The sequence below is a fragment of the Pipistrellus hanaki genome (genome assembly GCF_964339955.1).
Source record: "Pipistrellus hanaki genome assembly, chromosome: 15".
NCBI classification, from domain to species: domain Eukaryota; kingdom Metazoa; phylum Chordata; class Mammalia; order Chiroptera; family Vespertilionidae; genus Pipistrellus; species Pipistrellus hanaki.
Genome location: NC_140517.1, coordinates 30,416,469 through 30,443,796, shown reverse-complemented (window position 1 = coordinate 30,443,796; position 27,328 = coordinate 30,416,469). Strand labels below are relative to the sequence as shown.

Genomic DNA, 27,328 nt, shown 5'->3' with positions numbered 1-27,328 from the left:
AAAAAAAAAAGAAAAAAGAATCAGTATTTTAATGCCCTGGTCAGTGTGGCTCAGTTGGTTGGGTATAGTTTGGTGCACCAAAAGATTGCTGGTTCATGAACAGACAGATGAATTTCAGAGGGAAGGTGGAGGTGAGAGGGGTGTGGGAAAAGATAAATCAGTGAATTTATATGCATACTAGAGGCCTGGTATGATGAATTCATGCACTAGTGGGGTCCCTCAGCCTGGTCTGTGGGATCGGGCCAAAATCAGCTCTCTGACACCCCCTAAGATGTCTCAGATTGCGAGAGGGCGCAGGTCAGACTGAGAGACCCCACCAGTGCATGATTGATTGGGGCTGGGGAGAGACAGGGGAAGTTGGCCATCGAGGAGGAACAGTGGGAGGGTTCCAAGGCATGTCCAGCCCATCTTGCTCAGTCCTGCTCAGCCAGACCCCAGCAGCAAGCTAACCTGCCTGTCAGAGGGCCTGTCCCCTGGTGGTCAGTGCACATGATAGCGAACCTTTGAGTGGCCTTAGCATATCATTAGCGTATTATGCTTTGATTGGTTGAATGGCTGACCAGACAATTGTACACTTAGCATATTAGGCTTCTATTATATAGGATATACATAGCCCGTGGACACAGACAATAGTGTGGCAAAGGCTTGGGAGGGGCAAGAGAGGGAAGGAGGGGGTAAATGGGGAAAATAACATACACAAAAACCCACAAAGGGGACAAGAAACAAAATGGCAGTGTAGGTAAATGTCTGTGCTTGCTGTCTCCCACAAACACATCAAACTTACAACTAAAATTCAGAACAACCATCACTCAGAACTGCCTGAACGCTGGATGAATGGAAGTGCTACACTTAGAGAAGTAAAAAAGAAAGCACACTGAGACTGGTAGGAGGGGTGGAGGTGCAGAATGGTCTGGTCTGACACCCATGTGTGCCATTTTCTTTAATCAGGAGAGAGATGTCTCTTTGAAGGTCACCCATGTGGAGCAAAGGTACCCAGTTCCACACCAGATATCTAGCCTAGGGTTCCAGAGCTGAAAAGAGAAGTCTCCTCAACTAAGGGTTGTAAAAACCAGTGGAAATTGTGGCTGGGCGACACGAGGATGTTGGGGACCCAGATGTTTTATTCAAAGGGCTCATGCATTATGTGATACCTTAATCAATAAAGAAATTAAAAAAAAAATAAAGGGCTCTTGCTAAAATAAAATAAATAAATAAATAAATAAATAAATAAATAAATAAATAAATAAATAAAATAAAGGGCTCATGCATGAACTTGCTCAGACTTCCAAGCACTGGGCTTTGGGGGACCCAGACACATATGGGGAGGAACTGTCTGGCATTGGGGCAGGAACTTGGGAGCAGCTTTCTCTAAGAGAAAGGTGCTGGCAGGGGTCATTGTTCCTATGCTGGGACCTTCCCTATTGCAGGGATGACTGGAAGCCATATATGAGTCTCCATCAACCTGAAGCACACTATTCTCTCTGCACTGGGACTCCATCCCATCCAATTTACAACCCCACCCACGTTATTGGCAGCAGTTTTTCATATGAATGGCCTGTCCTGGCTTAAGCTTCAGACTTTGGTAAATCTCTCAAATAAGCTGCAGTTGGTGACAATGTGTCACAAACCTATCAATAAAAGGCCTAAGACCTGACAATAGCACCAGCCTGCCTTGCTTCACAGGTGGGCCTCACTTGGGCACCTCTAAGCCCAATACAAATAGCAAATAGCTGTCTGCAGTTCCCTCTGTAGCTCCTGCCAGTTGGCCCCAGGCAGTGGCTGACTTTGCACCTCCCAGGAGGTCCTAAAGCCAGTGCACCCAATGAATAGCTTCAAGCCATACCAGATTACAACTCTACACATCCATTAGTGACACACTCAAGAGGCACTCATGAACACCAAAGCCCCACTAAAACAAGTCCTGCTCCATAGGGTGCTTCCTGCTCAGCAGCTCTTCCACTGTAGTTGTAGCTGGTCCTCACTGTCAATTGTCCTGGAGGTCAACTCCTCCTAGTGATTCCAATAGCAATCAAGGCTCAACTATCAGATTGTATACATAGCCACACAGGGGCACACCTAGAATGCCTAGCTCAGGTGACCGGGGAGGCTGAGCCACTGAACCCTATAGGACACCTACTACATTGGGCCACTCTACCAATTCCAAAAGACATAGCAGCTCTATCTAATACATAGAAACAAACACAGGGAAGCAGCCAAAATATGAAGATAAAGAAACATGTCACAAATTAAAGAAATGGAAGCAAGCAAACTACTGGATACAGAGTTCAAACCATGGTTATAAGATTACTCAAAGATCTTGATGAAACTTTCAAGGATCTTAGTGAGAATGTCAAAGACCTGAAAAAGGACCAGTCAGAAATTAAGCATATACTAACAACTGAAATAAAGAATAATTTACAGGGATTCAACAGTAGAGTAGAAGATTCTGAGAATCAAGTCAACAATTTGACTTTTTACAGAGAGGAAGGGAGAGGAATAAAGAGTTAGAAACATCGATGAGAGAGAAACATCGATCAGCCACCTCCTGCACAACCCCTACTGGGGATGTGCCCACAACCAAGGTACATGCCCTTGACCAGAATCGAACCCGGGACCCTTCAGTCTGCAGGCTGATGCTCTATCCACCGAGCCAAACAGGTCAAGGCTCAAGTCAACAATTTGAAATATCCTCATAGTATAAGGAGCCTCTGGGACAACTTCAAGCATACCAATATTTGCATTATAGGGGTGCCTGAAGGAGATGAGAGAGAGAGCAAGATATTGAAAACCTATTTGAAGAAATAATGACAAAAAACTTCCCCTACCTGATGAAAGAAATAGATATACAAATCCAGGAAGCACAGAGAATCCCAAATAAGAGGAACTCAAAGAGGCCCACACAAAGACATATCATGATTAAAATGCCAAGACAAAGAAAATCTTAAAAGCAGCAAGAGAAAAGCAGTTAACTGCCTATAAGGGAGTGCCCATAATACTGTCAGCTGATTTCTCAACAGAAACTTTGCAGGCCAGAGGGAGTAGCAAGAAATATTCAAAGCGATGAATAGCAAGAACTTACAACCAAGATTACTCTACCCAGCAAAGCTATCATTTAGAATTGAAGGTCAAAAGAAAGTTTGACAAATGAGAAAAAACAAAAGGAGTTAATCACCATTGAACCAGAATTACATGGAAGGTTGAACGTTATTCTTTAAGAAGAGGAAGAGGAAGAGGAAGAACAAGAAGAAAAGAAGAAAAAGAGAAGAATATGAACATTAAAAAGGCAATAAATACATACCTATCAACAATTGAATCTATAAATCAAAATAAATGAATAAGAAATCTAATGAATAAACTAAACTGGTGAATAAAATAGAATTAGACAAATGGAAGCATAGAACAGACTGACCAATCTCAGAGGGAAGCAGGGGAGGGGAAGGTGGGAAGAGATTAACCAAAGATCTTACCTACAGACACAGACAGTAGGGTGATGAAGGAATGGGGCAGGGTAGGAACCATATGGAGACAGGCAATGAGGGGAAAAGGGGGAAATATGTAATACTCCAACAATAAAGATTTAAAAAATAATAAATAATAAAAGGATTTGTTCTCAGGGAAAGAATTACAACAGAAACAAAGGGGACATCTGTAATACTTTCAACAGTAAAGATTAAAAAAGAAAAAGAAAAAAGAATGCTGGTTTGATTCCGGTCAGGGCACATTCTGGGTTGTGGGCTTGATTCCAGGCCAGGGGCATGCAGGAAGCAGCCTATCAATGTCTGGCTCTCTTATAGATGTTTCTCTTTCTCCCTCTTCCTTTCTCATTCTCTAAAAATCAATAAAAAAAATACATTAAAAAAATCAGTATTTTTAGCCATTGTGTTTTGGGAATGGTTAGCAAAAGCTAACTAAGATGCCCCAGAACAGAGTAGTTTCTAGGCAACAAATATCACTTGCCTTGACTCTGAGTATAGATCTTTTTTAAAAAAATATATATATTATCAATTTTTTACAGAGAGGAAGGGAGAGGGATAGAAACATCGATGAGAGAGAATCATCAATCAGCTTCCTCCTGCACATCCCCTACTGGGGATGTGCCCGCAACCAAGGTACATGCCTTTGACCAGAATCGAACCTGAGACCCTTCAGTTCGTAGGCTGATGCTCTACCACGGAGCCAAACCAGTTAGGACTGAGTATAGATCTTGAAAGTTAAAAAATTCCTTCAATTTCTAGATTTGTTTCCTTAATTTTCTTGATGAATTTTTATGAGATGAGCTTTAATACCTTGGATCTTTTTTTTTCTTTAAAATTTTTCCCAGCAGGGCTGAAAATGACTATTTGAAAAGATCCTTGTCTTTGTTTTGCATCTTTCTATTTCCATTTGCAGAACATCCGAAAAGACGGTCAGTTCAGTGAGAAATCATGATTCTATTCCATGTTTTCAATATATGTCTTACTTGGGTTAAGTGCTGTGTCCCTAGCTGAGCTAAAAAGGTGATGAGCTACAATGTGGAGGAGAATAGCAGCCACCTACTGGTCACAGCTGAGGAACAAGAACAAAGCATTGGAATATGGAGAGAAGCCCCTAACTTCCGCAATGTCCTTCTAGCGCCCTCTACTGACAAGGCCTAACCTGTGTCATCTGATGAATTTTTGGAATTATGAGGCAATAAATTGGTAACTGGCACAGGTGAGAGATGGGGCCCCTTGATATTAACAAAAAATGACAGTAGTGCCCTGACCAGTTTGGCTCAGTTTTTGCTTTCTCCCTTGCCCCTCCTAACCTCCATTTTGCTCTTAGTAACCAACTCCTCTCTGCTTCCTGCTGGACCATTGGATGAGGCTGATTCCATCCCAAGGCAGGCATACGCTCCAGGAGTGGCCCATCAGAGCTCCCTGCCACATGACAACAGGACTGCACAGCATCCAACTAGAACAATGGGAAACAATCCAGAGGGGGGTGCATGCCACTGGCTGGAGGCTCACACATCCAGTTGGGATGAGAATGTGGTGATGAAAATCCCTGCCTTCCTTCCCCACTGGTTTTAAAAATTCTTTTATTTTTACATTTTATTTTTCTCTTTAGCACTTACTACTCTAACATGTCCATTTCCCTTACTGGTTTTCTCTATCTCCCACTCCAGAAGGTAAGCTTTATATAAGGAGAGCGGGAGCTTTTGATTTGTTTCCTGCAGGATCCCCAGAACCTAGAACAATGCCTAAGGCACATGATAGGCTACTAATATTAGAATGCATAAATGAGTGATGGTATTCACAATTTTACTGGAAAGATAGTCACAATTTTACCACCTGGGACAGGGGCAGAAGCAACCTATCTCAACAAGACTTCCTGGGCCTCCTGGAACATGGGTATCCTGCATAAGGAACTGGAAAGTTGGTTCTTGTAATACTACAGCCTTTGAATCCCCAGTACTTACATCACCATTCGGAAAACCTTACATAACAATGGAAGCGTTTCCATATAAGGTAGGTTAACCCACCCTGCACCCCTGGTTTTCACCCATAACTCAGGGTCAGCCATGCCACATTGGGAGCCAGCAAAGTCAGTGGCCAGATTTCCTGAAGACTATTTCTGTCTTCAGGTTCTCACCCTTCTGAGAAGTCCATTTCCTACTGTCTGCTCTGCCTTTGACCCAGGACACTTTTAGCTCCCTTGCTCTGAGGGGACCTAAGTAAAGAAAATTCCATTTTTCTACAATCTGTTAACCATTTTGGTTAACACTGTTAAAGGCATTTTTGTTCAATTCAGTGAGTTGGGCATTTGGAGATATGAACATTTTGTGAGTTGGTTTCTAGTGAATTACCCTGTATCTTTACTTTCACTTCATTCCTCAGCCATGTGTAATTTCTAACTGCGATCCAAAACTAAGACATTGGATTAAAAATAATCCCATCAGATTAAAAATTTCAAAGAATGACATTGGCACTCTGAAAAAATCATGATGCAAGTGTGTGTGTGTGAATATTCATCTATTATCAAACTGGATAATCATTCCAGAATTAAGAAAAATTAATCATCATAAGAAAGGATGTATTCTGTGAATACACAAACTTATTATTTTTTCCTCCTCTTTAGAGATCTACAAATATAGAAACAGTCAATTTTTTTTCCAAATGAACTTTTATGTTGCAAGAATTTTAGATTTACAAAATAGATGCAAAGATAGTACTTGTATACCCTTCTCCCAGTTCCCCCTATTACATACCCATTGTAATGTCTTGGTCAAAACCAAGAAATTAACATTGTTACATTACCATTAATTAAACTCCAGATTTTTTTTTTCAGATTGTACTAGTTTTTCCACTAATGTCTGTGGGGGTTTTTTGTTTGTTTGTTTGTTTGTTTTGTTTTTTTGATAATCCTCACCTGAGAATTTTTTTATTTTTTATTGAATTTTTAGAGAGAGAGGGAGGGAGGGAGAGGGGGAAGGAGGGAAGGAGAGAAAGAACAAGAGAAACAGACAGAAAGAAATATTGATGCGAGAGATACATCGATTAATTGCCTCCCATTTGTGCTCAGACTGGGGCCAGGGATCAAACTTGCAACTCAGGTATGTGCCCTCCACTGGGAATCAAACCCAAGACTCTTTGGTGCACAAGCTGACACTCTAACCACAGAGCAATACTGGTCAGAGCACTCTAATGTCTTTTTTATTCTCTTCCAGGATCCAATCTAAGGTTGCATTTAGCATAGATTTAGTTGTTTGTTTGTTTTTAATATTTTATTGATTTCAGAGAGAGGAAGGGAGAGGGAGAGAGAGATAGAAATATCAGTGATGAGATCATTGATTGGCTGCCTCCCTCATGCCGCCCCACACTAGAGATCAAGCCTGCAACCCGGCATGTGCCCTGACTAGGAATGCCCTTTAAACTTAACTGCATGGTAGTCCATTATGTGAACAAATGAATTATATAACTAGTTTGCTTTTGACATGATTTAGGATGTTTCTTAGTTATTACTTTTCAGTTACTTCTGTACAGAGGTCTTTGTACAAACTTGTACGTGTATATGTAGGATAGAGTCTCAGTGGTGGAATCAGTTGAATCAAAGGAATGTGAGTTTCACATTTTAGTGAGTAAGCCAACTTACCCTTATAGAAGGTACAGTGGTTATAGCTTGATTGCTATATAACATCGTGGTTTATTTTTTCCATTCTATGATCTCAGATGGTGAGAGGAAGATTGGGTCAGTGAGGCAGGAGAAAGAGATCAGACGTGCCATAAGGGACCTTCAGGGCCTGACTGAGGAGTCAGACTCTGTGTTGAGGGCACTGGGAGCCATGGAGGGCTAGAGGCTTGACTGGGTCATGGACAGATGTGACCATGTAGCAACAGTCATTAAATGACTGCTTTTCTCCTAGGTGTCCTGACACTCAAGTATTTGCTCCCCTCTCACCCACAGGAGTGGGCCCCTGAGTTGTCAGACCAGAGCAGGCTAACCTGTCCTACCAGCTGAGGCCCGCCTTGGACAGGTCACACTGCTGCCACACTGTGACAGTATGGAGCCAGAAAGGTCGTGGCAGACATGTGACAGAGGTGGAATGGTCTGCCTAATTGCTGCACAGAGGTTAATTTGATCCTAAGGCCTGACCTGTCTTGACTGCTCAGTTAAAGTTGGGAAATATTTAGTGGGTAACTTTTCTTAATGTGCATCTCATGTTCAGCAGTGACATTTTTATAAACATTTATTTCTTGATTTTGTTGGAGGACAAATATTCCAAATAATATTTGGAAAACACCAAATGCTCAAGGAATGAAATAAAAATCCCCTGCAAGTATCCCCTCTTTCTTAAGGATTAATATTAACCTTTGGGAGACTTTGTTAACAATTTTAATGCAAATGTGCACATATATGTTAATTCTCACCCTCCCCCCTCATTGATTTTTAGAGAGAGTGGAAGGGAGGTGGAGACACACAGAGAAACATCATGTCAGAAAGACATCGACTGGTTGCCTTCTGCATGCACCCTGAGTGTGGGGGGTGGGAGGTGGGTAGGGATCCAGCCTGCAACCAGATAGGTGCCCTTGACTGGAATCAAACCTGAAACTCCTCAGCCTGAGGGCCAACACTCTAACCACTAGGCAAAAACAGCCAGGGCCACATATCTATATTTTTTATCAGAAAAGCAATCATGCCTAGCATGCTATTTTGTAATCTTTTCCCCCCTCATAATTTTATAAGTATTTTCCTATGAAAGTTTAAATATTTCCTCAATAGACAGTTTAAATATTATTTTGCAGTGTGGGTTTTTAAGGTAAAAACTGATTTTATGCATATTAATCTCCATTAATTCCACATTCTTCAAAGACCCTCAGGCAAAGAAAGAAAAACAAAACATATTAACTTGAACATATGCTGTGCCCTTCCCTCAGAGAAATCACCAGCCATTTTCAAGTATGACTTCACTTTTATAAGTACAAATATCTGAGTCACTTCAAAGAAACAGCTTCTATATGAACATAGGAGAGCCTCAAACATTTGAAATTGGGGTTTACCAGAGATAGGCGTAGCCTCAGCAGTCAGGTTATTTCTGTGGGCTGGATTATACAGGGTCGAGAAAATTCCTGTTTCATAACAAAAAGGTCTACTGGTTCCTGAGCTTTGAGAATGATTGGGCTGTTGCTATGAGGTAGGGACTGTTGGAAGACCCATTTCACAAAAGGGCACATTGAGGCCCAGAGTGTGGTGGGGCTGGTGAGGACACAGTGGTGCCTCTTTTCCTCTCTCAGAATCCGGTCACAGGCTTGGACACTGTAAATGTTCATGAGGACATACCTGAATTTAAAGGTAAATACATTAGGCCGGAACTGACACATTTACAAGGCAGCCAAATATGTACCCAAGATGGAGGAGAAGTCTTATTCCAGGCCCTGAAGAAAAGCCAGTTAGGCAGGTTAACCTGGAGGGGCTCTTGTGTGTTAAAATAGATGCATATCACATCTAAGTGGTATTTTAAATTCTGGCTTCATAAGTAAAGTGTATATTGTTTAGTATTTTAGAAACCCTCTTACTAGTCTTTTGTTTTTGAAAAGTAACAAATAATCTTTACAAAAGTATTTTTAAACATAAAAATATATATGATGTGAAAATTCTTCCTCTTTAACCTACTCTCCTTCTCAAAGGAGTCTTTCATGGGAAATATGTACACATAATTTAAAAATATATATATTTTATTGATTTTTAGAGAGGAAGGGAGAGAGAGAGAGAAACATCAATGATGAGAGAGAATCATTGATTGGCTGTCTCCTGCACACCCCTGTATCAAGCCCACAACCCAGGCATGTGCCCTTGACTGGAATTGAACCTGGGACCCCTCAGTTCATAGGCTGATGCTCTATCCATTGAGCAAAACCAGCTAGAGCTGTACACATAATTTTTATATAAATGAAATAATTTATGCATATTATACTTCTCCTTGTATTAGTTGCTTAACAATAGATCATGATGGCATAGGTAAACACCTGAAATTGCTGCCTTGCACAACCATTTCAAAATTACAACTAAAAGACAAAACGGACATCATCCAGAACCACAGGAAGGCTGTCTGAGTGGAAATTCTACAACTAGAAGGAAAGAAAAAAGCACACTGAGACTCAGAGGAGGTGTGGAAGTAAAGTGCAGAGGTACAGAGGCGCCCACAGAAGGGGCTGGCAACTGAGTACGCAGTTGTCTTTTTTAATTAGGAGGGAGACACAAGCTTCTGACTGCTCTGAACTCCAGTTCCAGGCGAGACTCTGGGGACTCAGACTCACTGGCAGAAACTGGACTGTCTGGCTTCGGGTGGAACTTGACAGTGGCTTTCTCTTAGAGGTGCTTGCAGTGATTACCGAGGGACATTGAGACCCAGGGGCCTCTTAGGGGAGGGCTGAGGATCAGCCATAGCTGTTTGCTCTACCTTGTTGATTCCCTGAAACCCCGCTCCACCCAAGCAGTGCACAGAGGCTTTTGCATATGAATGGCCTGGCCCTTTGCAGTCTAAAATCACCTAACAACAACAACAACAATAATAATTACCTAACAAACTGCAGCTGGGTCAGAGAATCCCAGAACTTCCAAAAGAAGGCCCAAGGCCCCAAGCAGCTTGCATTGCTTCACAGCTAGGCCTCATTTGGGCACCTCCAAACCTTGAATAAAGAAGAGAAATCTGCATATCTCCCTGTAGCTCCTGCTGGATGTCCTCAGGCAGAGGCTAAATTTGCACCTCCTTGGAGATCCAAGAGCCAGTGTACCCAGCGGTCAGAGTGGGGCCATCTAGATTACAACTCAGATCCATAAGGTACACACTCAGGGGGCAGACTCAGTGAGCACCAAAGCCCCATTGAAGCAAGTCTTGCCCATAAGGGTGTCTCCAGCACAGAAGTTCTCCCATCGTAGACATAGCTGATCCTCACAGCCAATTGGCCTGGAGGTCAATTCCTCACGGTGATACCAACAACAATCAAGGCTTAACTACAACAAGACTGTACACACAGCCCACAAAGAGGTACACCAAGAGTGTCCACCGCAGGTAACTGGGAGGCTGAGCCACTGGGCCCTATAGGATACCTAGCACACAAAGCCACTCTATCAACAAAGGGAAGCAGCCAAAATGCAGAGACAAAGAAACAGGTCACAAATGACAGAAATGAAGGAAAGCATACTACTGGATATAGAGTTCAAAATCACGGTTATAAGGTTTTTCAAGAATTTTCTAGAAACCGCCTGGACTGGTTTGGCTCAGTGGATAGAGCGTCGGGTTGCGGACTGAAGGGTCCAGGGTTCGATTCCGGGCAAGGGCATGTACCTTGGTTGCGGGCACATCCCCAGTGGGAGGTGTGCAAGAGGCAGCTGATCGATGATTCTCTCTCATCGATGTTTCTAGCTCTCTATCCCTGTCTCTTCCTCTCTGTGAAAAATCAATAAAATATATTTTTTTTTGAAAAAAAAAAGAATTTTCTAGAAACCACTGATAAATTTAGTGACACCTTCGAGGATATGAAAAAGGACCAACTAGAAATTAAGTATACACTGACTGAAATAAAAATAATAAACAGAGATCCAACAGCAGACTAGGGGATCGCAAGAATTAAGTCAAAGATTTAAAATACAAAGAAGCAAAAAACACCCAACCAGAAAAGCAAAAAGCAAAAAGAATCCAAAAATATGAAGATAGTGTAAGGAGCCTCTGGGACAACTTCAAGCGTACCAACATCAGAATTATGGGGATGCCAGAAGAAGAGGGAGAGCAAGATATTGAAAACCTATTTGAAGAAATAATGACAGAAAATGTCCCCTACCTGGTGAAAGAAATAGACTTACAAGCCCAGGAAGCACAGAGAACCCTGAACAAAAGGAATCCAAAGAGGCCCACACCAAGACACAGCATAATTAAAATGCCAAGGGCAAAAGACAAAGAGAGAATATTAAAAGCAGCAAGAGAAAAACAGTTACCTACAAGGGAGTACCTATACGAATGTCAGCTAATTTCTCAACAGAAATTATATAGGCCAGAAGGGAGTGGCCAGAAATATTCAAAGTAATGAATAGCAAGAACCTACAACCAAGATTACTCTACCTCAGAAATGGAGGTCAGATAAAGAGCTTCACAGATAAGAAAAAGCTAAAGGAGTTCATCACTGCCAAATCAGCATTATATGAGATGCTGAAAGGTATTCTTTAAGAATAGGAAGAAGAAGAAAAGGGTAAAGATAAAAATTATGAACAACAAATACTTATCTATCAATAAGCAAATCTAAAAATCAAGTGAATAAAAAATCTGATGAACAGAATAAACTGGTGAATATAATAGAATCAGGGGCATAGAAAGGGAGTGGACTGACAGGTCTCTGGGGGGAAAGGGTGTGGGGTGTATGGGAAGATCCTGGACAAAAATCGTACACTTATGGACAAGAACAGTGGAGAGGGGGGTATGGGCGTGGGGTGGGGTGGGAATCGGGTGGAAGGGAGCTATAAGGGGATGGGAGGAGGAACAACTGTAATAATCTGAACAATAAAGTTTCATTTTAAAAAATAGATCATGACGATCTATAACACATATATACTCAGAAATACATTCAATCATAAGAAAAAAAGAGGCGAACTCATATATACTGACAAGAAAAGATGGCTATAATATATATAGGTAAGTGAAGAAACCAAGTTGCAAAGCAATATTTAAAGCATGTTCTATTAAACATATGTGTGTACTTTTATAAGTAAATATAGATCTGTCTAAATAAACTTTTGAAAAGTTGAAAAGGAATTTTACTAAGTGTTAATAGCAATTATCTAGGTAGGAAGTTGAACCAGATTTGGATGGGGGAAATTTACTATGGAGTGAAACATGGGATGTTCTAAAGCAGGATAGTAAAAAGCTAGGAAAATTCCTGGGCAAGTGGAATGGGGAAGCAGACAAAATAATTAAACAAGACCAAACAATTTGAACAACTTACAGCCAGCCAGAGAATCACAGAACCTTCCCTTCCCTAACCAAGAACACTTGAGAGCAAATGGTTTATACCTTCCTCCCTAACCAGAGAATAAACAGCTTAAGTCACCTTTGTTCGAGAGATAGGTAACAGAGACACAATTAGTACCATTTGTGCCAGCAAAACCCAAGGACAGATGAAGTTCGGGGAACAACAAACAAAAAACCTGATTAGCCCTAGTTGATTTGGCTCAGAGGATAGAGCATCGACCTGTGGACTGAGGAATCCCAAGTTTAATTCCAGTCAAGGGCACATGCCCGGGTTGTGGGCTCGATCGCCAGTGGGGGGCATGCAGGAGGCATCATTGATGTTTCCATCTCTCTATTCCTTTCCCTTCCTCTCTGAAATCAATAAAGATACACACCGGTATATATATCCTGATTAGCAACAGACAAACCCAAGATGAAAGTAAAACAGTGAAGCTGACCAGAGAATAATCCCATACTCCCCTATACGCTCACTTTGTTGAATCAGCATATTTTAAATGTACCTGGAAAGCTAATGAATATTCTACTGAAATCCTCACCTAAGATTCTTGTCCACAGAAGGAAGATAAAAACCCCCAAGATTAAGACCTGGTGCAGGCTCGTTCTAGAGCGTGTCCATGCCCCTTCTTAGGGATGAACTTTTTTCTTCCTCCTAAACTCTAAGGGTCCCCACAAGACTTGCAACTAAGGGAGCAGTAGCCAGCGGCAATTTATCCCAGGATCACCCCCTGATCCTGTCTCTAAGGCCCTCTTTGACTTCCCAGTGAGCTGAAAGCAGCCCTGCCCTGGTTTGCTTCTTTCCTGGAACATTCTAGGGAGCAAAAGCAGAGCACTGACTAGGCTTTCTCCTGTGGCTTCTTCCATCCTCAGTCCTTCTTTTGTGGCACTGTCCCAGCTTAATAAATGAGCTCTCAAAACCACCTGAGCTTGTGTTGTGAAATCTTTCCTGCATGAAATGAAGAACCCACACACTATAGGCTGTCCCGAGGCAGACCTGCTCTGGACCCGAGGCCCCGTCGGTAACACTTCCATTTCTAAATTTTTATATACTTTTAAGTGAAAGGGTTAGACATGATTTTACTTTTTTTTAAAATATATTTTTATTGATTTCAGAGAGAGAGAGAGAGAGAAATATCAATCATTGACCGGCTTCCTCTTGCATGCCCCACATTGGGGATCAGGCCTGCAACCTGGGCATGTGTCCTGAGCAGAAATCGAACAGTGACCTCCTGGTTCATAAGTTGGTGCTTAACCATTGAGCCATGCTGGCCGGGCTGATTTACTTTTTAAAAAGTATTTTCCTCGCCGAAACCGGTTTGGCTCAATGGATAGAGGGTCGGCTTGGGGACTAAAAGGTCCCGGGTTCGATTCCGGTCAAGGGCATGTACCTTGGTTGTGGGCATATCCTCGGTAGGGGGTGTGCAGGAGGCAGCTGATCGGTGATTCTCATCGATGTTTCTAACTCTATCTCTCTCCCTTCCTCTCTGTACAAAATCAATAAAATATATTTTTTTAAAAAAAGTATTTTCCTGCCCTACCTGGTTTGGCTCAATGGACAGAGCATCAGCCTGGTGGATGAAGGGTCGCGGGTTCCATTCCAGTCAAGGGCACATGCCCGGGTCGTGGGCTTGATCCCCATAGGGGGTATGCAGGAGGCAGCTGATCAATGATGTTTCTCTCTCCCCTCTTCCTTTTTCTCTAAAATCAGTCAAAATATGTTTTGTTTTTTTAAAAAAAGGATTTCCCTATTATTTTAAACTTAAAAAAAAAATATCTTGACCATTTTTTAAAAATCCAACCCTAATCTACAGAAATAAAAGTACTGTATGCAGTCAGCAAGTTTTTCAACTTTGCATTTCTTAGAAGTTTTCCATGTTAAAACATTATTTTTTTAGTACTCTGTGGTGTTGTAAAGATATACCCTGTTTCCCTGAAAATAAGACAGTGTCTTATATTAATTTTTGCTCCCAAAGATACGCTAGGTCTTATTTTCAGGGGATGTCTTATTTTTCCATGAAGAAGAATACAGTACACATTTATTGTTAAATGAAAATAAAGGAAATTTATTACCTGTATACGGTACAGTAGTATGGTAGTTGTCAACACAAACCAGACAAACTGAATCCTACAGTATCAAGAATTTACTCATTTATTCAATGACAATCATGTCATCATCTTCTGGAACATCATCATAACAATCCAATTCCTGAATTTCCTGGTGAATTTCTTGTGACTCCATTTCTTTCAGAATCAGTGGACCAAATCTCTCATGTTTAGCCTGGGGGGGCCTTATTTTCGGGGGATGCTTTATATTTCATTCAGAAGGAAACCTGTAGGTAGGTCTTATTTTCGGAGGATGTCTTATTTTCGGGGAAACACGGTAATTCCCTAGCCAGTGTGGCTTAGTGGATAGAGTGTTCGGCCTGTGGATCAAAGGGTCCCAGGTTTGGTTCTGATCCAGGGTACATACCTTGTTTGGAAGCTCCTACCTGGCCCGGGCTCTGGTCAGAGTACTAATTAGAACTAATCTAAGGATGTTCATTTAGGTTACAAAAATGAACATCCTTATACAGCAGGTCCTCGGGTTACATCAGAGATCTGTTCCTACAGTGCTGGCGTTATGTAACGCGATTTTTGCTATAAGCACCTACGTCACTCACGTGGAGCACATACACAGCAGTAATGAAGTGGAACAGTAAAAAAAAATTAAAAGAAAGGTAACAATTTCTGACTTTTACTTGTGGTAAATCCTCTCTAATAAAAGAGAAACATGCTGCCCTAACCGGTTTGACTCAGTGGTTAGAGCAATTGGCCTGCAGACTGAAGGGTCCCAGGTTTGATTCCAGTCAGGAGCATGTACCTTGGTTGCGGGCACATCCCCAGTAGGAGGTGTGCAGGAGGCAGCTGATTCATGTTTCTCTCCCATCAATGTTTTTAACTCTCTATTCCTCTCCCTTCCTCTCTGTGAAAAATCAATAAAATATATTTAAAAAGAGCCCAGTGATACCAACAACAAGCAAGGCTTAACAACAAGACTGCACACACAGCCCATAAAGGGCTACACCAAGTCTGTCCACCTCAGGTAACTGGGAGGCTGAACCATATAGGACACCTTAGCACACAAAGCCACCCTACCAACTCAGGGGAGCTGTGAAAATGCCAAAACAAGGAAACAGTTCACAAACAAAAGAAATGGAGGAAAAGAAGTGACTGGATATAAAGTTCAAAACCACACTTATAAGGTTCTTCAAGAATTTCCTAGAAAAGGTCAATAAGACCTATGAGGATATGAAAAGGGATCAACTAGAAATAATAAGAGATCAACAAGAAATAATAAGGGATCAACAAGAAATAATGAGGGATCAACAAGAAATAAAGAATACATTGTCTGAAATAAAAAAGATTATACAGAGTCCTAAAAACAGAATGGAAGATCGCAAGAATCAAGTCAAAGATTTGGAACATAAAGAGCCAGACGACACTCCTCCGCAGAAGCAAGAAGACAAGAGAATCCAGAAAGTTGAAGATAATGTAAGAAACCTCTGAGACAACTTCAAACAAACCAACATCAGAATTATTGGGCTGTCGGAAGAAGAGAGAGAGCAAGATATCGAAAATATACTGAAAGAAATAGTGACAGAAAACTTCCCCCACCTGGTGAAAGAATTAGACTTACAAGTCCAGGAAGCACACAGAACTCCAAATAAACGGAATCCAAAGAAGACCACACCAAGACACATCATAATTAAAATTCCAAGAGCAAAAGATAGAGAGAATATTAAAAGCAGCAAGAGCAAAGCAGGTAGTTATCTATAAAGGAGCTCCCATACGATTGTCAGCTGATTTCTCAACAGAAACTATGCAGGCCAGACTGGAATGGCAAAAAATATTCAAGATGATGAATAGCAAGAACCTACAGCCAAAAATAATCTACCCAGCAAAGCTATCACTCAGAATTGAAGGCCAGATAAAGAGCTTCACAAATAAAAAAAAAGCTAAAGGAGTTCATCACCGCCAAACCAGAATTATATGAATTGCTGAAGGGGGTTCTTTAGGAAGAGAAAGTAAATAAAGATAAAAACTATGAACAACAAATACATAACTATCAACAAGTGAATCTAAAAACCAAGGGAATTTAAAAAAATCTGATGAACAATATTAACTGGTGAATATAATAGAATCAGAGGTATGGAAGGGGAGTGAACTGACGATTCTCGGGGAAAAGGGGAGAGGGAGGTGTGGCAAGAGACTGAACATAAACTGTGCACCTATGGATGAGGACAATGGGAGGTGGGGAAAGGGCAGAGGGTGGGGTGGGAACCTGGTGGAGGGGAGTAATGGAGAGGGGGGGGGAATGAGGAACATTTGTAATAATATGAACAATAAAGATTTATTAAAAAAAAGACATTTGCCTTTGAAATAAAATATAAATATTATATATATATATATATATATATATATATATATATATTTTTTTTTTTTAAGAAAAAAAGAGAGAAACATGCAAATTGTCTGTACCTTCACTACACCTACAAGCCACACCCACCAGCCAATCAGAGCAAGCATGCAAATTAACCCAACAAAGATGGTGGTTAATTTGCATATCCAGGCCAGAGTGAAGACTGAAGATAGCATAGAAAGAAGCCAAGCCCTCCTTAAGGGAGCAAAGCTGTGGTGCAGCAAGCAAATGGGACAGCAGAGAAGGCAGGGAAGCAGGCGGGGCTGGGAGAAGGGAGAGAAGCAGGTGGGGCAGCGGAGACTGCAGCAGGAAGCCCTATTGCAGGAATCTTCTTGCGAGGGGCAACTAGTAAATTATTAAAAAGCATAAAGCACATATGTACATACATAGAAATGATGGTACTTTTTTTTTATATAAATAAATGAAAGATGGCAACATAACCACAAAACAACATACATCAAGTCTGATGTAACCGGAATACTGCCTGTAAATGCTTTCTGGTTATTTATATCATTGTGACACCTTTTGATATAAGCTCACATAGATCTATCTTATTTTTAAAAAACCCATACAGATTTTTATTCATTTTAGAGATGGGAGCGAGAGGGAAACATCGACTTGCTGTTCCACTTATCCATGCATTCAATGTATGTGCCCTGACCCAGAATCAAACCCGCAACCCTCGCATGTAGGGACAGTGCTCCATCCAACTGAGCTACCCAGCCAAGGCAGGCCTATCTTCTTTTTAACAGCCACTGAGAATTCCAGTCCAAGGATATAATATGTGTTGTGCAACCTATCCCTTGCTGATGGATATGAGGTTGTTTCCAATTTTTCATCTTAGTGGACTTGTTTGACCATTACAGATTTTTTAAAGCTAATATCTGAATTTAGCACCTGCAGACCATCAGTAGACCAATGGACCCCAAGAAACTCCATTTGATGGGCTTTTTTGGCAGGGCCTAATTGCTGTAAAATGGCCAGAGGATGAGCTTGCTTCAGAGAGGACTAAAAAGCAGTGAGGAGAGTCTTAAAGTTTGCTGTCTGTCACATTAAAATATTGTTTTTATTACTTAGAGAACTTGCTGGAAGCTCTAGTTCCTAATAGGAGGGTGTCTATCACCTCTACTGGTGCCTCAGCCCTGGGCTCTGGTTTTCCTTTGATAACCCCTTCTCAACACCATCCCTGGATGCATTCTTAGCAGGGTCATTAGTTCCATGTTTTCCTTTCCCTAACCAAAAGGTGGGCCTAGAACCTAAACCAAGATAGTGAGATTTAATCCTTGACCTTGGGATAGAGGCCCTTCCTCAGTGCTGTGTTGCTTAGCTATCCAGATGTGCATCTAGTGTTGCAGAGAAATTCTGTCTCAGAGAGAAGCCGGTTTTCTAGAAACCTAGTCTGAACTCCTGGATCCAGCCCTATTGAGTCGATTATATGAGCCAGTAAATTTCATTTTATATTTCAGTCAGTGCCAGTTGGGTTTCTGCCATTTCCATCGGAAGAGCCCTTGTTCATTCACCTTTGTCTCAGAAGAAAACAAATTAACTCATGCAAACAGTGTTTATTGAATATCTATGCTCAACCCAGTGCTGGGCGATGCTGGGGATAATAAATGGCCATGACAGAACATGTCCCTCCCCTCAGAGCAATCCTATTCTACCAGAGCTTCAATAGTCTATCACAACCCACTCAGTAATAAAGGCCATATTCCCCATGAAGGGGTGGTGAGATCTAAGGATAGGAAATTAAGTTGCCACTGATAGATGGCCAGGAATCAACCAAATTAAATGAGGTTAAGGACTTAGGGCCCATGCATGCATGCCCAGGGGTGTTCAGAATCCTAGCAGAACTCAGAAACCTGGTAAAAGAAATTGGGAGGAGAAGGGAAAGGTGAAGAGGTGGAAAGGGAAGGGTGAGGCATCCAGCCAAGCTTCAGCTGAAGGAAGCAGGAGCAGGTGGAGGAGGCGGCCAAGGTGTGCACATGGCCATCCCTTCTCGTTCCTCACAATGTGGTGTAGAAATACATGGCTATCAGCATCACAGGGAGCTGGAGGAGAAGGCAGTCGAGTTAGGGGTGCTCCAGCCCCACACCCACATCCCACCCAACCAATAGGCTCCCTGCCTCTCACCGTCCACATCAGGATGGCAAACCCAAACCACGAGATTCCCCACGTGTAGCTGTCGATGGCATGGCCAATGTGTTCGAAGCAGCCCTGGGCAGAGGGAAAATGAGGGTTTGAGTAAATTCCCTCAGGAGGTTGGCTGCTGAAAACAAGGGTCACTGTATGCCCTCAGGAAAGTCACTTCCTTCCTTGAGCCTTGGTTTTTTACTTGTGCAATGGGGATTATGGCAGTGTCTACCTCCCAGTGTGGATTCAGGGCGCAGGAATGTGACCTTGAGTCCAGGACCTGTAAAAGTAGGTGCTAAAATTATGGCATCTGAGGGCGATGTTCTTTAGAGCAGGCTTTCCCTGCTGCCCACAGGTGCCAAGGGTTGGAAATGTGCCTTTAGGATCAGCCCACTTCTGACATCTCCTCATGGGGATGCATGTAAGCACTCTGCCCAGAGTCTGGGCTGGAAGCATGGCTGTCTGATTCTGCGAGTGGTGATGGTTTGCACATCTGCTCTAAGATATGCTGCTGAAGGGCCCCAGGCAGCCAAGAGCAACCAGAGGAACACTGGGTCCAGTTCTCCTAGTCTAACCTCTTCTGGTTTCTTTTTCTGACTCTGCACTCCCCTCACAATAGTTAAAGCATCTGGTTGGGGCCTAACTGCCTGAAATCAAACCCCAGCTCCATCCCTCACTAGCAAGTGACCTCTCAGTTTCATCATCTGTAAAGTGAGATAATTATAATTTTAACCTCAGGCTGTGGTGAGAAATAAGATAAAAACTTAGAAGGATGCCTCATACAAAGTATAAGCTCAATAAATGTGGGTTGTTATTGGTGTTGTGCTCCTGCTATTATTATTGTTGCTCATATTCCCAGCAACCTGATAAAAATTGCAGGTGCCAGGTCTAAACCAGATAGATCTTGTGTGCATCCCGATAACTTTCAGAGAGAGAGAGAGAGAGAGAGAGAGAGAGAGAGAGAGAGAGATGGAGGGAGAGGTGAGAGAAGAGAGAGATAGAGAAAGCCAGAGAGGGGAGAAGGAAATAATAGACAGTAAAAAGGGGGAAGAAATAGAAGAATCAGAGAAGGCCAGAGAGACCACAGACAGGTGCAGCAGGAGGGAGGGGACATACCTTGGTGAACAGGTAGTCCATGTGGCCCAGGCGGCAGCCTTCTTCATTGAGGGGAATGAAGTTACCAGTCCGCCGACAGCACAGTGGGGGCCAGGGAAACACCACCTCTGGGGTGGCCTCCCGGAAGGTTGATGTAAAATTCACCCAGTCCATGGGACCAGATGTGCCACAGCACTCTTGCTGGAGAGAAAAGCAAGGAGTCAGGCTCCAGCTCAGAGCAGACCACTGCTTGCCTGAGATCAGACAGTGAGAAAGGGCAAGGTTGTTCTGTGCCCCTGCTGGGCCCAACTTACCCATGTCCTGGGCCTCGAGGAGGAGGACAGTGTCTGTGTATGTGAGCGATAACCAGAAGATATTTGTTCCAGAACCAAGAGGCTGATGGGGGATTTGGATCAAGCCCACAGTCATGATTTATTTAAAAACTAGAGGCCCAGTGCATGAAATTTGTGCACTGGAGGGAGGGGGGTCCTCAGCCCAACCTGTGCCTTCTCACCGTCTGGACCCCTTCGGGGATGTCCGCCTGCTGGCTTAGGCACAACCCCTAAGCCAGCAGTCAGACATCCCTCTTGCAGTATGGGGCTCTCGCAGTCCAGGACCCCTTGCTTCTTACCTCTGCCTGCAGCAGAGGTGGGAGAAGCTTCTGCCACCACCACTGCACTCACCAGCCATGAGCCTGGCTTCTGACTGAGTGCACTGACCACCAGGGGGCAGCTCCTGTGTTGATCATCTGCCCCCTGGTGGTCAGTGGGTGTCATAGCGACTGGTCTGTCTGCTGTTCAGTCAATTTGCATATTAGGGTTTTATTGTATAGGATTCTTTTGAGTTCACAGTCAACAAAACCTGAGCTAAATGACATCAAAGTTGGATTCTGTGTTGTTTTTTTCTAGTCCCTATGGGTGTTTATCTTGTGGTCCCTGAAAGATGAAAATATAGGCCCTTTCATACATGGTTCCAATCCTGGCTAGCTATATGACTTAAGCTAAGCTGGGATCTCAATTTTTCTTGAATACTTAGTATTCTTCTCTGTGCTGCCATGTCAGGTTGGGTTTAGCTAAGAATGTGGCTTCTGGAATGCAGCAACCTTGGTTTGAATCCTTCTGGTTCTGTGACCTACCAGTTGTGTGACCTTATTCAAGCTCCTCAACCTCTTGCCTCGGTTTCCTCATCACTAAAAAGCTGATCTTCCTTTGCAGGTGTGAGAATTAAATAAACTTTCAAAGTGCATTGAACAGTGCTAAATAGAAGTTAGTGCTCATTAAATGTTTGCTGTTAATATAATATATGCCATGATTAAGAGCAGGGATTCTGGATTTAGGCTGCCAGGTTTGGATTCCAGCTCAGCCACTTACACTGGGCAAGTGACTTTCCCTGTTTTGGGGCCAGTTTAGTCAACTGAAAAGTGACAGTGACTGAATGCCTCCCTCCTAAGAACCAAATAAGTGTATATTATATACCCTGGGCATAATGGGAGCCCTATTTGCCTCTGTAGTTAGAACCTCAGGTCCTCCAGGCCTCCCTGCCATCATTGCCCATCCTCGCTCACCTCAATCATGATACGGTCCCAGAGGCGAGTCAGTTCTTGGCCTTGGTCTGTGTCTGCACTGTAGAATGTCAGCATCTGCTTGGTAATCAGGGATGGATTGGACACCATCTGTGGAGGGCCAGGAAGAGTAGGGTCCAGTGGGGTTGAGTGGGAAGAAAAGTCAACCTCCACCCTTAGCCTGAGACCCTCAACACACTCCCCCTGGAAGTCATGCCCCTCCCCTGGCCTCTGCCCGGCTCACATAGTCTCGGTGGGTGTAGGATGTGATACAGGAGGCGCACTCGAAGATGTAGACGATGAGCATGAGCACCAGGTACTGGGGAGAGATAGAGACAGGAACAAACAAACAGCCCAGTCAGAGCAAAACCTGTGGAATGACACCTCAAGGGAAATGAAAAATTCTTAAAAATGTATAGAACAATGTGAATGGTAGCATCTATGTGATAGGTATACAGGTGTTTGCTGTACAAGTCTTTCCCCTTTTTTGTACGTTTGAAATTTTCCATAATAGAAATCCAACTTTGATGTCAAGTATGTTAACAAATATGCTTGGATACCATAAAATAAATGTCTACTCTAGAAAGGAGAGAGAGAGAGAGAGAGAGAGAGAGAGAGAGAGAGAGAGAGAGAGAGAGAGAGTTTCTTGAGGTAACCAGGGACATTTGAACACAGACTGAGTATTGGAAGATAGATTTGAAAGAACTAGGGTGAATTTTGCAGGTGTGCCAGCAGAATTAAGGTTGCACACAAAAAAATTATTTACTGGTATATAATGTAAATGGTATTCCTTTCCTCATCTCTTCCCTTCACCCTTAAATCAACAGGGTGTAGGGCGTGGATTTGCTAACTCTACTGCTGAAAGATGAGATGCTGTGGCATTAACTTGCCTGACTGCTTTAAAACAATGTCCTTATCACTCAGAGAAATGTGCACTCAAGTATTTATAATGACTTGGTGTTTGGAATGTGCTTCAAAATACCCCAGGAAATAAAAATGTGGGCAGGCAGAGAGTGGAGCAGAGGAGACAAACTTGGCCGTCTGTGACTGACTGTGTTGAAATCAGGTGACAGGTACACAGGGTTCATCAGGCCATTCTCTCTACTCTCCTCTATGTTTCAAATTTCCCATAATGTATGTGTTTTGTTTTTTAACTTCTATGTCTTATTTAATGACAAACTAATAGACAGACACAAACTTTTTTTCACTAGTTGGGTGAACTTTCAGGGCTTTGGTTAAATTGTATGCCAGAGAATTAAATGCAGGAAAGAGATTTTAAAAGAAGGGAAACAGGAAAGAAAAGAAAAAGAGCCTTTCAGTGGTCCCATCTCATGGTGAAGCCGAAGTCTTTACCAAGGCCCATAAGGCCCACCTTCCCTTTCTTCCCTCATCCTCCATGCCATCGCCCACTATTCTCTCCCCCACCCCATCTGCCCTCACCTCGGCTCCTCTCTCATCCCACCCCCACTTGGCTCCAGCCACGCTGGCCTCTGGCCTCCTCTGGCTTCAGAGCCTTTGCTTTTGCTGTTCCTTCCACCTGGAATGTTCTTCCTGCAGATACACACACAGCTCATTCTCCCCTCCCCAGGCCTTTACTTTCTCAGGCTGCCTTCTGCAGTTTCAGCTCACCCTTCCCTGGTCACTGTCTTCTCCTTTTCGGAGCATCCTCTCTATGACACAGGCTTTAGGTTTTGCTCACTAGATAGCTCCGATGCCTAACATAGGGTTTGGCACATGGTTCTTGCTCAATTAGCATTTGTTGATAGAATAAGTAGGTGCTCCTGAGAATTTAAAGGGCCTTAACTGTAAAGGAAGCACAGTGTTGGAAACTGAGCCTCAGTTTCCTTATCTAGTAACTTCAAAGGGCGTCTGGGAGTATTGAGAGAGTTCATTTTCTAAGCTGCTTAGCCTAGCATCAGGCACATGAGAGGCCCTTGGGGAGTGTGGAGACTGTTAATGTAATTATTATTGGCAGAGACTGAGAGTACAGGCTCAAGTTTAAATCCTGGCTCTGTCACTCACTTGCTGTGTGACCTTGGATAAATGACTTCACTTCTCTGAGCCTCAATTTCAACTGTCAAGTGGGCTCATGATGATGATGATGATGATGGTAATGGTGATGGTGATGATGGTATCTCATATGGAGTTGTGAGGAATAAATGAACGAATCCATGTAAAGCATTTAGAAAGTAAAGAGCACTCATTAAATGCTGGTTGTGCTATTATTATTGTCATTATCAACAACACCACTTATGAACACAAACTCTGGATACCAATTAACTGAGGTTCAAATCCCAGTCCTGCTACTCAAGAGTTGTCCTCCTGTGTAGAGAGCTTTATGCCCTTTCTCCCCTGTGTCCAAGTTTTCTTTTTGAAATTACGGTGACAGCCAAGCCTACGTTTTTGGGTTATGGGAAGGTGAAACAAAATGATTACCATGGCAATGATGGACACACAATAGTGGCTGCAGTGGTGGTTGTTATTATGAGTCTCTGAGGATGATCTTTGTGCCTACGTGTCCCCATTCCCTCCTCCTGGGGCCTCACCGTGAGGATCATGGATCGCCGGCGGCAGAGCGCTGCACCCACACCAAAGCTGGCCACAACGAAGAAGGAGAAGCCACAGAAGATGGCGATCCAGGCACCAGCGAAGACATCATCCTTGCCTGAGACACCCATTAGTGGGTACACACGGTACTGGTCAGCTGTCACCCATACTGTCTCAGCAAACAGGGCCAGGCCTGACAGCTAGAAAGAGCAGCAGGATAGAAAGACCAACTCAGGGACAACAGCCCCAGCTGCCTGAGTCTCCGTGAGCAAGTCCTTTCCTCATTCTGAACCTCTACCTGCTCAGTAAAGTGGGCATGTGATAAGAGAGGCAAAGACATCACCTTTCATGAATAGGGATGGGGCTAGGCTGAGGCCAGAAAGGAAGGAGGCCCAGTCAGAAGTGCCCCTCTCCCCTTACTGCCTGTTGCTTTAAGGGCAAAAAAAAGATGCCACATGCAGGCCTAGAGGAGATGCTTGGCCAACCTGCACTTCCTTACTAGTGTTATTCTCTGAATAGGGGAATCTGACCATTCCCAGAACAATTACAAATATACCAACTCTTAGGTTCAGCAATTCCACCTGCAGAAATCAACCCCCCCAACACGTGCCCATGCAGGAAAATCACAAACCACCTGTAGGTAAAGGAACCAGGATGCCACACAATGGAGTATTATGCAGTTCTGGAAAAGGACAGAGGGGCTCTCTTGAGGACTCCTGTGGAGTGGCCTATAGGCTATGTGAGCAAGAGAAGATGGGAGGCATGAAAAAGGATATGGGTTGAGTGACATTTGGGGCAAAAGGAGGAAATAGGTGCATACAATGAGTGGCCAGATTATTATGATCTCTGAACACATAATAATCTGGCCACTTACCCTAATCGGTTTGGCTCAGTGGATAGAGTGCTGGCCTGCAGACTGAAGGGTCCCAGGTTCAATTCTGGTCAAGGACATGTACCTTGGTTGCAGGCACATCACCAGTAGGGAGTGTGCAGGAGGCAGCTGATTGATGTTTCTAACTCTCTATCCCTCTCTCTTCTTCCCTGTAAAAAGTCAATAAAATATATTTTTAAAAAATAATCTGGCTACTCAGTGTATATCCTATATAATAAAAGGCTAATATGCAAATTGTCCCCTCAACCAGGTGTTCAACCAACAGGTAGGGCAGCCAACCACCCATGACCCCTCCCCCTGGCCAGGCTGGGGGAGGGGTCATGAATTCATGCACCAGGCCTCTAATATATACATACTGAGTAACCAGATTACTATGCATTCAGAGGTCATAATAATCTGGCCACTCAGTGTATGCTCCTATGCTTGCATTTTTTACATGTTGGAAAAACTAAACATCTAGTTACCTGCAGGATAAGGAATGGGGAACAAAAGAGAGGAAATTTCTTGGTGGATTTGTTTGATGATAATCAAACTAACACTCCTAGAGCACTTCCTGTGTGCCAGGCATTGGATCTCGTAATTGGTTTCTGTGTGATGATTATTATTGTTACTAGCTGTAATATACATTGTTGTTATGACTAATACAGAGAGTAACGACATGGCCCAAACTGGTCTAAGTACATTAATCCATTTTATCCTCTCACCATTACTATTTTATCTCCATCTTACAGTTAAAAAAATTGAGGCTCAGAGAGGTGACCCCTGGCCCCACAATAGAAAATGGCAGTGCTGGGATTTGAACCCAGGCTGCTTGGTCCAGAGCCATGTACAGGGATCACATATTTTTCAAAAAAACATTAAATGCTAAGGAAAAGACATTGTTATTATTTTATCATGGGCTCCTGTGTGCCAATCACGCACTTTATATCTATAATCATATTAATGTTGATAGCGAGCATTTCTTTTTTAAATATATATTTTTATTGATTTCAGAGAGAAAGGGAGAGGGAGGAAGAGGGAGAAACATCAATGATGAGAGAATCATTTATCTGCTGCCTCCTACACGTCCCCCACTGGAGATCAAGCCTGCAACTCGGTGATGTGTCCTTGACTGGAATTGAACCTGGGACCCTTTAGTCCACAGGCCAATGCTCTATCCACTGAGCAAAACTGGCTAGAGTGATAGTATTTCTTAATCACTTTTTCTGAGCTGAAGGTCATACATGGATTATTCCACACAAATAACGCCATAATGAGGACATAATCTATAGTTGGGGAAACAGGCACAAAGAATTAAAGTCACTTGCTCAAGATCACACAGATGGGAGAGGCAGAGCTGATATTTGAATGCAGCCTGCTCTGACTTGAGAGCCTGCAGCACTGGCCTGCTGGGGAGTCTTGGGCCCTCAGCCTCCACCCTCAGGCTTAGGACTGCCCCTTTCTCCCCACCTCCCACTCAGCTCCCAGCTCTGGGGGATGTCTCACCAGAATAATGATGTTGCCCAGGACCAGCAGCCCCACCACAATCGGAGATCCCTTCTCCGCCTCTGCTCCTGCAGAAGCCATAGTCGTGCCTGGGACACATGAGCAGGGATGAGGCCAGGCAAAGGTCAAGAGAGGAGGGAAGGCCCAGCTGGAACTACTGCCCCCCAACTGCCATGGGCTGCTCCTTGATATCTGCTGGGCCTAGGCTGGTAATGAGTGTGCCCAGCTTCCCAGAACCCTGGTTGATGGGCCATTTTACAAAAGAGGATAGTGAGGACCAAGCAGGGCACTCCCTGTCCAGAGCTCTCAGCACTGGCCCTCCTTGCACCTCAGACCACCCCGTTTCCTCTACCCGTCCAGACGCCCAGAGTCCCCTCCTCACCTTCGCTGCCTGCAGTTCCTCTGGCCAGCCCCTCCCACAGTGGCTCCCTATATATGCCCAGGCCCCTCCTTAGGAAAGCAGGAGAGTGTCTGAAAAAAGGGACGAGAGGTCAAGCAGGCAGACCAGCATGAGAGAACAGCTTTATGGGCCCCACCTGAGTGATTTATAGACCTGATATTCCAGATTGTGCTAGTATCTGGCCACATGGGCAGGGTGATGTGGTCCTGATAAGGCTGCTGTAGAAGGGGAGGGGGGAGTGAGTGAACCACCTGATATCTCTCCTTAAAACATAGGCCTTC

General features: G+C 43.3%; 1 protein-coding gene across 1 annotated transcript; it reads right to left on the bottom strand.

The window, feature by feature from the left end:
- Positions 1–18,485: 18,485 nt before the first annotated feature.
- On the bottom strand, positions 18,486–27,050 carry UPK1A (uroplakin 1A). The gene is made up of 8 exons (XM_084905183.1): positions 27,030–27,050; positions 26,648–26,736; positions 24,270–24,470; positions 21,968–22,042; positions 21,727–21,834; positions 20,184–20,363; positions 19,068–19,151; positions 18,486–18,985 (listed from the first exon to the last, which is right to left on the bottom strand). The coding sequence occupies exons 2-8, from the start codon at positions 26,726–26,728 to the stop codon at positions 18,941–18,943; spliced, it is 774 nt and encodes a 257-aa protein (XP_084761309.1). The 5' UTR covers positions 26,729–26,736; positions 27,030–27,050; the 3' UTR covers positions 18,486–18,940.
- Positions 27,051–27,328: the final 278 nt, after the last annotated feature.